The sequence below is a fragment of the Bos taurus genome, chromosome 2, assembly GCF_002263795.3.
Source record: "Bos taurus isolate L1 Dominette 01449 registration number 42190680 breed Hereford chromosome 2, ARS-UCD2.0, whole genome shotgun sequence".
In the NCBI taxonomy this organism is placed as follows: Eukaryota; Metazoa; Chordata; class Mammalia; order Artiodactyla; family Bovidae; genus Bos; species Bos taurus.
Window position 1 is genome coordinate 18,399,431 of NC_037329.1, and position 15,913 is coordinate 18,415,343.

The window sequence follows — 15,913 nt, forward strand, 5'->3', positions numbered from 1 at the left end:
TTTAAAGATCTGCTTAATTTTAACCCCTTATGAGTAAGTCGTCACCCTCTTGCAGTGCTTTTACCAGACAGAAGCATGCTTCCCAATCTTTAATGTCACAGCTGCCCAGAGTTCTATATATTCCTGGTATGCTGGGGTAAATGGCACAGCCCTTCCAAGGAGAGGGGGTCAGGACCCTGGCACACACGGAGCCTGTCAACTGAGAGGCTCCCATACAAAATCTGAGTACAGTCAAAAGAAGTTCAACCTGTTGACTCTTTCCCTCCCACTGCCGGTTTCCAGCCTTAAAAATAAACACAAAAACAAAGCTACATGCAGTATCATTGGAAGAAAAACCACAAGTCCTAACCATTTGAACAGGGGAAGGTGACACAGGAGAAACCAAGGGGTCCGGATGGGACAGCTGAAACATCTCGGGTTTAAACTTGGCATTTGCTATCTTCACACATTCCTCAAGCGTCGTGATGAATGTATTACACGTGGCACTAAGTAGAGAAGAGGCTTCATTCATGTTCTGAAAAATAATATGCCAAGAGTTTAACAGACTCATACACAATTATGTGGATTCATATACCATCTTATAATCAAGTAATAATCATTACCTTCAATAGACACCTTATTAGATTATGTTCAAATCTATTTAAAATACATTACCTTAGAAAACTAAATCAGTGAACGAATAAAAATTCTCTCAGGCAAACAATATATGAAATTAGACTCCATGAAAAAATAACTCTTACACTTAAACCAAGCATCATATTGAAAAACCGTGTACAAAAATTTATCTTAAAAAAACCTAACCTAGACTGTAAGCCTCTAAGTATCAGAATTCCGAAGGTGATCACCGTAGTGGAGACAATGACTGAAGAGGCAGGCAGAATTCATGTCTCCCCCACGCACACTATCATACCATTTCCCTCTTGGTAGAATACAAACTCCCAAGGTTTTTTGTAAGACAGCAGAGTGCCCTGCTCCTGGGGGATGAATATAGACTGGTATAAGTCAGTCACGTCGATTCCACGATCCTTTGTCAAATACTCATTTTTCCTAGTTTCCACTGACTCAGACCAAAAAGATAATGAGAAGTCTGCTGGGGTTCTGGAATTTTCATCCTCTGATAAAAGCCAAGGTAGAGAGACTCTCTCTCTACTATGGCCACCCACTGCCTCCTGCTTCTATGAGACCTTGCAGTAGCATAGAAGGCTCAGCATGAGGAGAAAAAACCAACACACCAAGAACGGCAGAATGGAAGGAAGGAACAAGACTGGGTCCCTGACACTGTCCCTGAGCCACTGGAGCAGATTCGAGGGCACCTGCCACTGGAGAGCCTGCAATGAAGCAGCAAGTACCTTTAAGTTTAACATACCTACATCCAGAGACAACTGCCATGATCCTTCCCCAGTAGAAGGCCACAGTAGAAGCAGAAAGGTTTCGTGTTCCACTTCTCCCAAGTCAGGCAAAAGGGGACTGGGAACCATGCTGGCCTTTCACCCAGAGAGCAAGCAATAAGGCTCACTGTCCTACTTTATCAGAAAGAATGAGACTATTTCATAGACAGGTCTCATAAATCTGAATTTTGATTCTTACATCACTGTTCTAAGAGGATAAGAGGATTTTTTTTCAAGTTCTTTTATAAAGCCAAATTATTAACCCTCAATAGCTAAGCTAGAACCCTATTACAAAAGAAAGAACATAGCAGCTGTCCAGTGAACTCACGCCGTCAGTCTAGGGAACAGAGCCTGTAATGCTTCTTCCCCACCCCACCTATCAAATTATCAACTGGCTACAAAGACAGACCTTGATTCCTTGGAGAAATGTGCTGCCTGCTGCTTTATTCTGGTTCTACAGACCAAATCTAAAAGATCATACATGTTTCCAGAGAGTCTACAGTACAAGAGGTCTGAAGCTGAGAATAACTTGTCTTGAAAGTGCTCCTCGGTCACCTTACGTGAAGGTGCTCACCCACCGTGTGTCAGGAAAGCACAACCAGACAGGAAAGGGCCGTCTTGGATGTACCTCTATGCTGAGCGATGAATGACTCTCATCGTGGTGAACAAACTCTTGGATCGTATGAACTTGCTTCATTAGGAGGTCACAGTAGAGGCGAAGTTCAGACATTTTGGTTTTCAGAGACTCACTGGTTTCACTTATTTCTGAAAGGAACACGTGCAAACATTCAAACAGACCATTTTCATATTTTAGGGGCTAAGCAACAAAATGGAATCATTAAAAAGTAAGGCAATAGATATAAGTACCTATAGCTTAGGAGGTATGAGATCTTGAAAATAGAATGTAAAGTTTTTCCCTTTAGAGGAAACATCACCTTTTTGGATAACTAGAAAAAGCTGGCAGTCATATATCTGACACGAAGTTTAGGTAGATTAATTTCCAGAGAGGAGCTGATGACAATGAATGCCTTATACAGGATATTTCCATTCCATTATTCGTCTTTCATTTAATAAGTGATTGTATTTCTTTTTTTGTAAATTGGCTTTTCTTGTCCTTTACAATTGTCCTTTACAGTCCTTTTTCCAGTTCTGATTTTTGTTTTTCTCTTAATAATAAATAAATTGAAAATCTGTAAAAGTGCTTATGCATTAATAATAGCAATCTTTCATCCATTCAAAATACTTACAGATATTTTTCAAGATCTTTCAGCTGTCTTTCACTTTTCTTTATTGTATTTCGGTATATAGGAGTTTTTAACTTTTATGTTGTTAAACTGCTCTATGTAAGCATTTATTTATTTTCTTTTGTTCCTTTCACAGCTTTATTTTCACATAATATTGTTTTAAGAATCTGTTTTAACTAAGAACCTACTTTTCTTTATTATCTCCAGACACACTAAACATCAGCCATAATCTTGGCCACTCACTTAGCAATACCTTCTAAATAGATGTGTGGGCAGCAGAGAAAGGAAAAGTAGTGCACACAGCGGATCCTGGTGCTTCTGCATATTCCTGGAGCCAGTGGCACTGCTTTGGTGCAAGCCACAAAGCCCCTGTAGCCAGACTGGACCACAGCAGCTCAGATCTGGCTGCCCATTTAACCTAACGTAAGTTAATTTCTACCCAAGTTTAAGGCCATTTTTTCTTTTTTATTGTAGTTATATATACACACACACACATATATATAACAAAATTCACTATTTTAACCATTTTTAAATATACAATTCAATGGCATTAAGACCATACACATTATTATACAACCATTACTACCATCCATCTGCAAAACGTTTTCATTTTCCCAACTGAAACTCTACACACGTTAAACACTAACTCACCTTTCCCCCCTCCCTTAATCCCTAGAAATCACCATTCTTTCTGTCTCTATGAAACAAAGACACAGATGTGGAATTATACAATATTTGTCCTTTTGTGACTGGCTTATTTCATTTAGCGTATATTCAACACTCATCAATGTAGGATTCATGGGAATTTCCTTCCTTTACAAGGCTGAATAATATTCCACTGTATGTACATATCATATTGTGCTTACCCATTCACCCAACTATAAACATTTGGGTTGTTTCTATCTTATGGCTATTTTGACTACTCATTCTCTCTTATCCTACCCTTAACCATACTTTATCCATGATGTTCTTCCATATATTTGAAAAGTGTTTAAATTCAACCCTTAGCCTTCATTTTGCAATATCCATATTTAGTTGCGTTCACTAATTTAAATAACTTCTGTTTTTAATTATAGAAATAATACATACTCTGAAAATTTTTGAAAATCGAAAAATATATAATAAAAAATACATAGAAAAAAACCCTGCAATCTCACAACCAAGATATAAATACTGTTATTATTTTCACATTATATTTGCACATAACTGAACCAATACCATAAAGTATATGCTTGGCTTTTTATTTTTCTTTTTGGCCTTGCTGCGAGGCTTGGGGGATCTTGGTTTCCCGACCAGGGCTTGAACTTGGGGCCACGGCAGTGAAAGCAGCAAGCCCTAGCCACTGGACTGCAATGGAATTCCCTTGCTTGGCTTTTGAATTGGCAATATGTGAACATGGTAAAGTCAAAAGGTACAGCCACAGGGTATAAAGTGAAAAGTGAGTCTTCTTCTACAAATTCCCTTTGAAAAGGTAAGAACTTGACCAATACTTACATATTTTTCCTGAGCTGGCCAAGGAATGGCTATGTAATTTTGAATATTGCTCTTTTTAATTAATTATCATATGACTTTGGGCATTTCCTCACATCATCAAAATCCCTCCTAAACATTTTACAGGCTACAAAATATATCAGCCTACAGAAGCACTATATCATTTACTGAACCTTTCCCCTAAATTTAAACCTTGGCAATATTTAGAAATTTTTCATTATAATGAACACTTATGTACACAGATCAACATTTCTGATTATTTATCTGGAATGAATTACTATAAATGAACATAACAATTTACATTTATGTTTAAGAAATATTTCCACCATGAAGGAAAAATGTATAGTTACCTTTTTCTTTTTTAGTCCTTGTATCAGTCAAACAGGCTTTGGAGCTCCCCAGAGCAACCAGCCACCTCTGTCTCTCAGCTGCATTCACCGCCTTCATGTAGAAATGCTGCTCTCCTGGAATGATTAATTCCATTCTCGTGTTGTCAGCTGAATGGACTATGATGATAAACAAAGGCGAGATACAGTCACGGACTTAAGTATTTGGGGAAAATCAAATCATCACTTACTGTTAGAAATTTGAGACCTAAAACAACAAACTTTGATTCAAGATGCAGGCAGTACCACCTCCCTAAGGGGCTATCCAGGGGCACCCTCCAAGCCACCATTCTCACATATACCCAGGTGGGCAGTCAAGTGGTGGTAGCACATGAAGAGAAAACAGCCAACAAATTAACTACTGAATGCGAGATCTAAGAACTCCCTCCCTTGGGGCCACCTGTACCACTGTCACACTTCCCATACTTTTTACTAATTTCTCTGAAAGCAGTTTGTGTTTTGGAACACTCCCCACCCCCCACCCAAACCCAGGATCAATTCAATTCAGTTCAGTCGCGTCCCTCTTTGCGACCCCATGAATCACAGCACGCCAGGCCTCCCTGTCCATCACCAACTCCTGGAGTTCACCCAAACTCATGTGTATAGTCAGTGATGCCATCCAGCCATCTCATCCTCTGTCATCCCCTTCTCCTCTTGCCCCCAATCCCTCCCAGCATCAGAGTCTTTTCCAATGAGTTAACTCTTCGCATGAGGTGGCCAAAGTACTGGAGTTTCAGCCTCAGCATCGATCCTTCCAATGAACACCCAGGACTGGTCTCCTTTAGGATGGACTGGTTGGATCTCCTTGCAGTCCGAGGGACTCTCAAGAGTCTTCTCCAACACCACAGTTCAAAAGCATCAATTCTTTGGTGCTCAGCCTTCTTCACAGTCCAACTCTCACATCCATACATGACCACTGGAAAAACCATAGCCTTGACTAGACGGACCTTTGTTGGCAAAGTAATAGCTCTGCTTTTGAATATGCTATCTAGGTTGGTCATAACTTTCCTTCCAAGGAGTAAGCGTCTTTTAATTTCATGACTGCAATCACCATCTGCAGTGATTTTGGAGCACCAAAAAATAAAGTCTGGCACTGTTTACACTGTTTCCCCATCTATTTCCCATGAAGTGATGGGACCAGATGCCATGATCTTAATTTTCTGAATGTTGAGCTTTGCTTGGCATAAAGTGCAATAAATGGTTAAGTAAAGTAACCTTCCATCAGAACAATAGTCCTCAAGCAATGAGCATCTCATAATAACCGGGAAAACATGAGCATTTTGAAGATCTCCTCTTCCTCTCCACCCTCCTCCTCCTCTCCTACATTACCCCCACCCTGGATCTCAGACAAAAGAAAGCTAACCAAGAATTATACTGAGCCAATCCTCAATCTTTGCTGTAAGATTAATTTCTGTTATATTGTCATTAATCAACAAATATTTACTCTGCTCAGAGCAGTGCTTGTAGAGAGGAAGATAGAAGAGGGGAAAAAAAGGTGTCTTTGCTCTAACAGAGGAAATAATTTTATCCAGGCAACAAACTAATACACTAAAAATAAAGCACTGAAATGTTGAACTCTTTGGTACAGAGACATCAAGTGTGATTACAACGAAAGGTAAGAAGCAGCAGAAGGCGAAAAAGTTTAAGGATCTGATGACAGCAGAACTTGGTTAAGAGAAAAATAGCAAAAGAAAAGGCCTAGATAACGAACTGAACACAATATGTACTGAGGATATCAGGAGACAGGCCTAAATAGAGCCTTGTGTTGGATTACAAAATGATATATTCATGAATAAACAAGCTGGGTGGAGTCAAATGATGAGGAGCCCAGAAAGTTTGGCAGAAGCCCTAACTTAGATGATCAATTACTGAAAATACTGACCAGATGCTCAGTGTACAATGGCAAATAAGTGCCACAAAAGTTCTGTTATCCTATTATTCTACTTATAAAGACCATTCTTGGATATTTTGTTGTTGGTCACTAACTCATGTCCGACTCTTTGCGACCCTATGGAATGCAGCACACCAGTCTTCCCTGTCCTTCACTATCTCCCAAGTTTCCTCAAACTCATGTCCATTGAGTCAGTGATGCCATCCAACCATCTCATCCTCTGTCACTCCCTTCTCCTGCTCTCAATCTTTCTCAGCATCAAGATCTTTTCCAATCAGTCAGCTCCTCCCATCAAGTGGCCAAAGTACTGGAGCTTCAGCCAAGCATCAGTTCTTCCAATGAATATTCAAGGTTGATTTCCTTTAGGACTGACTGATTTGATCTCCTTGCTGTCCAAGGGACTCTCAAGAGTCTTCTTCAGCACAATTCACAATTCAAAAGCATCAATTATTTGGAGTTCAGCCTTCTTTATGGTCCAACTCTCACATCCATACATGACTACTGGAAAAATCAGTTTTGACTATACGGACCTTTGTCAGGAAAGTGATATCTCTGCTTTTTAATAAATTGTTTAGGTTTGTGATAGGTATTCTTCCAAGGAGCAAGCACCTTTTAATATCATGGCTGCAGTCATTGCCACAGTGATTTTGGAGCCCAAGAAAATAAAATCTGTTACTGCTTCCACTTTTTCCCCATCTATTTGCCATGAAGTGATGGGTCTGGATGCCATGATCTTCGTTTTTTGAATGCTGAGTCTTAAGCCAGCTTTTTCACTCCTCTTTTACCCCCATCAAGAGGCCTTTCAGTTCCTCTACTTCCCTTATAGTTATTATAAAATATTGGCTACATCCCCTGGCTGTACAATATATCCTTGTAGCTTATTTATTTTATACACAGTAGTCTGTACCCCTTAATCCCTTACCCCTGTTTTATTCCTTCTCTCTCCCTGCTCCCCAGTGGTAACCACTAGTTTGCTTTCTACATCTCTAAGTCTGCTTCCTTGTACCTTACTATTTTAACAAAGGTCAAGAATAATCTTTTCTAGGACCTCCTGGCAGTCCACGGGTTAAGACTCCACATTCCCAATGCAGAGGACACAGGTTCAATCCCTGGTCTGGGAACCAAGATCCCACATGACTCATGGAGGAGCCAAAAAAAGGACAGTTTCTTTAATATCCATTAATGTTGAATGTTTGAATAAGAAATGCCTCCCTCAGCAACTCCACTCCAGTTCTAGATATATACTGAACAGAAACACAGATATATGTTCAACAAAACAAATACATGAGAATGCTTATGGCAGCTTTACTTATTACAGTCCCTAAACTGAAAAAACAAACACCCATCAATACTAGAATGGAGAGCTAATCACACAATAAAAATATTACATATCAATAAGAATGGTGACTGTTACACAGAACAATTTAGAAGGCTTTCACAAACATAATATTTAGTTAAAGAAGCCGGACACACAAAAAAATACTGATCTATTCCATTTATAAAATGCTCAAGAGCAGACAATACTTTATCTATGGCGATAAAAGTCAGATTAATGGTAACCTTTTAGAGAGATTAGTGGCTCAGGGAACATGATTATTATCCCAGCATCTGGAATGCTGACAATATTCTAATTCTTGATTTGGACTGTAATTACACGATTATATTCAGTATTTTGGCATTCATAAGGCTGAATATTGGAATATTTATGCCCACTTCTGTATCTTACTCTTTAAACAAACAAGGACAATAAAAATGCTGCCATGGCTTGAAAAAGTTCTAGAGTTGCCTCAGAATTCTGCCACTAATAGTCTTTAAATATCCTCAAGGTTGTCAAATCTTTGAACTTTGAATGCAATTTGATTTATGACAAGAGTCAGTATCTCATTTGGAATCAAATCTGAGGAATAAGATTAAATAAAACCATCATTTTAAAAATAAAAATTCATGCTTTGAATGTGCTTTTCTTGTGTGATTTATAAAAATAAACAAAATTAGTTCAGGGATAAACCTCATATAGTTCAGGGACTACGCATGTAACAGGCCCACCAGGGTGAAGTGTTCCTATATCTTACGTAGCCATGAACCCCTGTGTGGTTTAACACTCCTTGCTCTAGTGCTTTATCTTTTCCTTCAATTCTCTTTAAAGAATTCAATACTTTTCATTATCATTTTCTCTGCTCTCTCCTACCTGCCTGTACCCCACATACCCCAACTATGCACACAAATGAATCAATGGTCCACAAAACCTTCCTTTATGAAAATTACAGCAGGACTTAAACTGCTTTATTTCTCCCCTTTTGAAAAAGCACAGTATGGGGAAAAAAAAAAAATGGGGAGGGTAACTTTACAGTAGAGAAATCTGATAGACACTGCTTTAGCCAGGTGGTCAAGGTTAATGTCAAGAGTAATGTGTCAGCTCTCTCAGGTCCTAACTACCAAGATGACCAAAAGAGAAGGAACAATAGCTGTTCCTAAAAGGGCTAGAGCCACGTGCAGCCTATTCACTGCACCAGCTCTGCCCATTGTGTGCCCAACGACACCATTAAGGCCATTCAAAAGTTCATCACTGAAAACACTGTAGAGGCCACAGCCATCAGGGACATTTCAGAAGCAAGTGTTCTATGCCTATGTGCTTCCCCAGCTGTACTTACGTTGAAACTACATTCCTGCATGAGTTGTGCCAGTCACAGGCACAGGACTCATTCTCGTGAAGCCCAGATGGACCAAACACCCCAACCCCAGTTTAGACCTGCAGAAGCTGCCCCATGACCTCCACCAAAGCCCATGTAAGGAGCTAGGTCCTTATACACTGAAGAAAAACCATCCTCTCCAAAAAAATTAAAATAGAAATTATACTTAGGGGAAAAAAAGTGGGCTATCATGTTGATAGCAAGTACTCCTGGTACAATGTGATGAGAAGGGCACTTTACCTCTGTGATCTTCCTCCCTAAAACCCAGAAGCCCAGTCTAATCATGTGGGAAACATCAGACAAATTCCAATAAAGGGACTTCCTACAATATTCCTGATAGTACTCCTGGAAACTCTCAAGATCATAAAAAAAGAAGAAAAGGAAAACATCTCTATAACCCAGAAGAGCTTATCTGCAGTTTAGCAAAAAACCAGAGTTTACAACTCTGAGTTCATACTTCACAAATCTACTTCGCTGGCCTCATCTTCTTTGAGTTGAGCTCCCAATCTTTACAATACCTTTCAATGAGAATGAGAAAAAAAAAAAAAAAACCACTTGTAGACTTAGCATGGACGCTCAAAGTGGCATCCCCAAGAAACTGTTATTCAAGTCCAAATTGGAAGACTAACACTTGTACTTTGAATTTCATGTCTAAGTATTTTTATAGAGGGAGAAACATAAAAAACTCGAGCTTAACAACACTAAGTACCATTTCTGAATGCTATGGAGATAAATGGCACTAGAAAATACCTACCTGGTTTTCTCCTCTTTTTGCAGTATGCTGAAGAAACTATCACTTACCTAACTTCAGATTCATCTAGTTCAATATATTCACTTACCTTTAATTTCACAAACTGCCATCTTTATACTTCCTTTGCTTCCTTTGCAAACGTCATCTTGAGAATCATAGTAGGACAGGATTCCATTATCTAAAACAAACCAACGAGGCTGCCAACCTACAAAGATCATAAACAACAAAAGATTGATAAAAAGTTACATTCCTCACACTGAAAACTAGGATTGCAAAATTTACTATCCATGTCATTTCTTGATTCTAAAATAACATTCTAACAATGAAATTTTTAACTGCCAAGATCTGCCCAAAATACTTTTGCATCAATCTCCATTTTGTTGGGAGAGATTTCTGGAGAAACCTCTAGAGCAGCATAAATATGGGGAACGACACCTTTATTCTGCCTCACAATCCACTCATCAACAACCCATCAGATCCATCTTTAATAATCGCTCTACATACAGAGTGCAACACAAACTGCTCATTTTTTCTAATGGAACGAGAGTTATGATGTAATGGAAAAAGCAACAGAAGACATGGATGCTAGTTCCAGTTCTACTTTCATTTTTCAGTTGAGTTGCTGTTGTTGTTTAGTTGTTAAGTCGTGTCCAACTCTTCTGCAACCCCATGGACAGCAGCCCGCCAGGCTCCTCTGTCCATGGAATTTCCCAAGCAATAAAACTGGAGAGGGTTGCCATTTCCTTCTCCAGGGGATCTTCCCAAGCCAGGGATTGAACCAACGTCTCCTGCCTTGGCAAGCGGATTCTTGAGCCACCTGGGAAGCCCTTTAGTTGAATAACCTGGGAAAAATCTTTTCATCTAATAAATATCAAAAATTTCCAATCTTCAAAATAAGTGGATTGAACAAGAAGTCCTCTCAGGTGCCATCCAGCTGTCTAATTCTGCAATGTGATCTTCCTCTCTTCTATAAAACACTTTGCCTAAGCAAACTCCTAAGAACTTCAAACTATGGTACACTTGCACTCATTTCACATGATAGAAAGGTAATGCTCAAAATCCTTCAAGTTAGGCTTCAGCAGAACATGAGCCAAGAACTTCCAGATGTACAAGCTGGGTTTAGAAAAGGCAGAGGAAACTGCCTGAGATCAAACTGCCAACATTCATTGGATCATAGAGAAAGCAAGAGAATTCCAGAAAAACATCTGCTTCATTGACTACACGAAAGCCTTTGACTGTGTGGATCACAACAAACTGTGGAAAATCTTAAAGAGATGTGAATACCAAACCACCACCTCACCTGTTTCCTGAGAAACTTGTATGCAGATCAAGAAGCAACAGTTAGAATTGGACATGGAACAATAGACTGGTTCAAAACTGGGAAAGGAGTATGACAAGACTGTATATTGTCACTCTGCTTATTTAACTTATATGCAGAGGACATCACATGAAATGCCAGGCTGGATGAATCACAGGCTGGAATCTAGATTACTGGGAGAAATAGCAATAACCTCAGATATGCAGATGACACCACCTTAATGGCAGAAAGTGAAGAGGAACTACAGAGTCTCTTCATAAAGGTGAAAGAGGAGAGTGAAATAGCTGGCTTAAAACTCAACATTCAAAAAAACTAAGATCATGGCATCTGGTCCCATCACTTCATGGCAAATAGATGGGGAAAAAGTCGAAGCAGTGACAGACTTTATTTTCTTGGGCTCCAAAATTACTGTAGAAGGTGACTTCAGCCATGAAATTTAAAAGACATTTGCTCCTTGGAAGGAAAGCTATGACAAACTTCAACAGTATATTAAAAAGCAGAGACATCACTTTGCCGACAAAGGTACATACAGTCAAAGCTACGGTTTTTCCAGTAGTCATGTACAGATGTGAGAGTTGGACCAAAAAGAAGGTTGAGCATCAGAGAACTGATGCTTTCAAATTGTGGTGTTGGAGAAGACTCTTGAGAGTCCCAATCCTAAAGGAAATCAACCCTGAATATTCACTGGATGGACTGAATGTGAAGCTGAAACTCCAATACTTCAGCCAACTGATGCGAAGAGCTGACTCACTGGAGAAGACTCTGATGCTGGGAAAGACTGAGGGCAGGAGAAGGGGATGGAGACAGAGGATGAAATGAATAGAGAGCATCACCGACTCAATGGACATGAGTTTGAGCAAACTCCAGGAGACAGTGAAGGAGAAGGGAGCCAGGCATGCTGCAGTCCAGGGGATGCAAAGAGTTGGACACAACTTAGCAACTGAACAACAGCCAGAACACCACCACCAACCCCCTTGCACACAGTGAGTGCCAAAAGAATTCCAGTCTCTTACAGAGAAGTTGCATACCCTGTGGTGAGAGCATGGGTTCCCATCACTCCTCTCTCTTTGCCCTGCTGACACAGCACAGGCAGAAGTGCTAGACACTGAAAATAATTCATTTAATTAGTGTTTATTCAGTGCTACAGAACACAACTTATCACAGATTTGGCTCCAATGCAACGGTGGGGATGAGGATGAGGGCTTTCCTTGAAGCTTAACTTCTACTCTTTGCAATTAAACTCAAGTGTTCCCTGAAATCTTATCAAGCATGCACTGATTTACAACGGTTCACTGATTAATAACAGGGTGACCATGCTGGAGGCAGTATGACTGCCCTTGTTCTTTCTGTGACTATTAAATCACCATTCAGCCTGGTCACTTTAGACACTGACTGCTATATGATTAATCAGTTCAGTTTTTATGGGTCAAATAGTACCAAGACAGAGACAGATAGGGAATTCATTCTTAAACCCTGATATAGACTCAGGATTTACCTCCCCAAAAGGTTTTACCGGTTACGCTTTCGAAATGACAATGCTGAGTTATCATAAAAAGATTAAATTTCACAGTAGAGAACATGGTAATATCGTTCAGAGGGATGGATATCCAAAACCAAGTTTCAGATGCTTGGAAAATTCTTTTTATGAAACACTATATTCCTTAATGAGGCCTAGCAAATTGGTACATGAACTTTATCTTGTTCATCACTACATTCCCAGAACGTAGGAAAGATGCCTGGCAGATACCAGGTGCTTTAAAAAAAAAAAAAAAATGTGATTGACTGAATGAATAATTAAATACTAGAAAATTAAGATATTGCCTGTTACCCATGAGAGTATGGGGCTTCCCAGGTGGCTCAGTGGTAAAGAACCCACCTGTAATGCAGGAGAGGTGGGTTCAATCCCTGGGTTGGGAAGATCCCCTGGAGGAGGAAATGGCTACCTACTCTAGTACTCCTGCCTGGAAAATTCCATGGACAGAGGGGCCTGGTGGTCCATGGAGTTGAAGAGTCAGACACAACTGAGCGACTGAGCGCACATATGAGAGCAGAGATATGCAGTTTATCCACGAGAGTATAGTGTACTGGGCATGCATAGAAATGATGAAAATGGTTTCTTTCCAAACATTAATTCAGCCTGACAAACTGTAAGCAGCGTACGGTGAAAATGCACTCCTCTACCCCAGGTCCATTGTCTTTATGGAACACATTGTGATTTTGTAAGCTTGCGTTATTGTGATTCAGAATCTCTTTCAAATAAATATTGAGCAGAATGATTCATTTAGAATTTATACCAACTTGAGAGGTGACTATACTTAAATATATTAATCTAATTAAGACTGCTATTAAGAGCGTCCCTGGTGGCTCAAATGGTAAAGACTGCTATTGACCTTCTCTACATACCTCTTTGAAGAAATAATTAATAAAATCATCTCAACTGATTCACACATATATATGAGGACTATATCTGCAAAAAAGATTCATAGGTATTCCCTTTTTTACTACCTTTTCAAAACACATGTTTTTTAATCTCAAACTATCAAATGTTACTGAAATTCTTATTCTCTACAAAGGATTCTCAAAGAACACTGTCATGGAACTGGAAGGTTCCTTAAAGATCACAGTATGAACAGTCACTCATCCTTCTGACCTAAGATGAACTAAAAGTAATAATAAGCATGCCACTGAGCCAAATTTAAATATTAAGAAGAGCTCTTCCAAATAAAAGATTTCATTTTATCAAGCTCCTATGCGCCATACTAGCAGTGAACTTAAATGCTCTATAAAGATAAAAACTTCAAGCACACAAGGTTAAAAGCACAACTAGCTGGAGGGTCACTAGACTACACTTCGTTCCTGGAATAAATTATGACTTATCTTAGTAATCACCCATTGCTCTGGGCTACACATAAGAGGTTCCTCACATGAACTCCCAAGACACTGTGCTTATGCATATTTGCAATGAGATGATTCATTTGCATCTCAAAACATAGTAGCTAGGGTCTCAAAGTTAAACTCAACAGTATATCTGTTCTCACAACTGCCCATGTGAAAATTCGTAATAAAAAAAAATTTGCATCATTTTTCTAATGTTTTTCCTTAAAACATGTTATAGAAATAAAGTGTTTGACATTTTAATGCAACAAAACATCTATGTATCATATAAAGCATTTGCTGCTATAAATCTGTTTTTAGCATTCCAATTAATAAAAAAAAGAGACAATTGTAGCTCAGTGCTTATGTCTTAAAAAGTGTTTATGTGCAGATTTTGCACAAGTTTAGATGTACACAAGATGAACGTACCATACAATTGCTTTTGGCTGAGTGAACAAGCAGGCGGCAAATACTGGCCTATTACACTAAACCAAGATACCTGTTTGCCATTTAACCATATTTTAAATCCATTCCTTTTCCTCTAATTTAGTGAGATCATAGAATTCTGGAGTTGAAAAACACCTTCAGGATAAACTAGTTGATCACCCTGGCACTATCAGTCTCAGATCTTGAGAGAAAAAATGATTTGTTCTTACCATTAGTTGATGGCAGGGATGGGACTACAACTCAGATTTAAGTCTCTTTTAATAAGCCAGACTGTTGGTGTTACGGAAAAGGGCCCTTCCCGGCTGGTCTCTCATTGCTGCAGAAACACCTAGCTTTTTGGAATTATTCCTTTCAATCCACTTCACGAGTGAAACTGACTTGCCGGCTCCACCTTCTTTCCTGTACTTTCTCCCACAATTTCTCGCACACTTAACTGAATTCCAAAGCACAAGCATAACTCATTGACAATCAACCTCTAAGAGAATATGATCTTGGAACAGCTTCCAAAATCTTGCTTGTTATGCTCGAACGACTTCAACAAGAGAACTTTTAAAATAAACCGTGTTGCTAAACAAAATTAAAAGATATAGTGAAAAGATTTCTTAAAACGAAAACTTGATCTTAAAGGGTTCATTCCAGTCCTATGTCCCAACAACTCAGTTATTAACAGAATACTGAATTAAGTGCGAGTAAAGACAGAGATTGCATCAACATATGTAGAGTAAGAATGGTTCCGGAAGCTAGAGGAGGAAAGAGAAGTATTATTACACAGGCAAAGAAGTGGTCAGGTGCACTTCCCACCGTCAGGAGGATGGTGCGCAGTCTCGAACTATCCCCTCAAGAAGCCAAATGGGTACTTACAAGGGACAGAGAGAGGGATTAAACCCGGAAACCAAACAGCCGGTTTCGCTGTGGGGTTCCCCCTGGCAGGCAAAGGAAGGAGGAGTCCCTGACCCGCCTTCTCCTCAGCCTGCCCGCCGGAGCGCCCCGCCGCCCCCCGGGACACCCGACCCCATCATACCCGTCAGATAGTTGGTCCACTTGTACAGAACCCCCTCCATGCTTCACAGCCCTGCGCCGAGCATCCTCCTGGCCCAGCGCCAGCCGAAGTGATGCGGGAAACGCAGAGCCTGGGCAACCCCTCCCCGCCCGCCCGGGCCCCGCCCCCGGCGCCCCCAGCGCCCCCAGCCGGCACCAAGCCGCCCTCAGGCCGCGCGCGCCGCAGGGACGTGGCGGCCCTCAAAGGCCCGGACGGCGGCCGCTGCGTGGAGCTCGGGAGCCGCGAGACGTGGGCTCAGGCATCCCCGGGCTAGCCCCCGAGGAGGCGGCGGCAAAATCGCGACCCCGGCCGGCCTTCCGTTCGCGTTTCCGCTGCCGAGCGCTCCCTCCTTCTAGCCCGCCTTCCTTCCACCCCGGGTTGCCCGTTTATTTTC

At 40.4% G+C, this 15,913-nt stretch overlaps 1 protein-coding gene and 1 pseudogene across 4 annotated transcripts in view; one reads left to right on the forward strand and one right to left on the reverse strand.

The window, feature by feature from the left end:
• PLEKHA3 (pleckstrin homology domain containing A3) overlaps nt 1-15,913 on the reverse strand; it is a 28,333-nt gene extending 12,420 nt beyond the window's left edge. For 2 of the 4 annotated variants that reach the window (NM_001101913.2, XM_010801851.4), the window contains 5 exon segments: nt 350-514; nt 2,017-2,153; nt 4,474-4,629; nt 9,930-10,046; nt 15,502-15,913. In NM_001101913.2, the coding sequence (NP_001095383.1) occupies nt 350-514; nt 2,017-2,153; nt 4,474-4,629; nt 9,930-10,046; nt 15,502-15,541 (615 nt within the window). In that variant the 5' untranslated portion in view covers nt 15,542-15,913. 4 annotated transcript variants of the gene reach the window in all.
• Nucleotides 8,479-9,190, forward strand: LOC112443593 (small ribosomal subunit protein eS26-like; annotated as a pseudogene).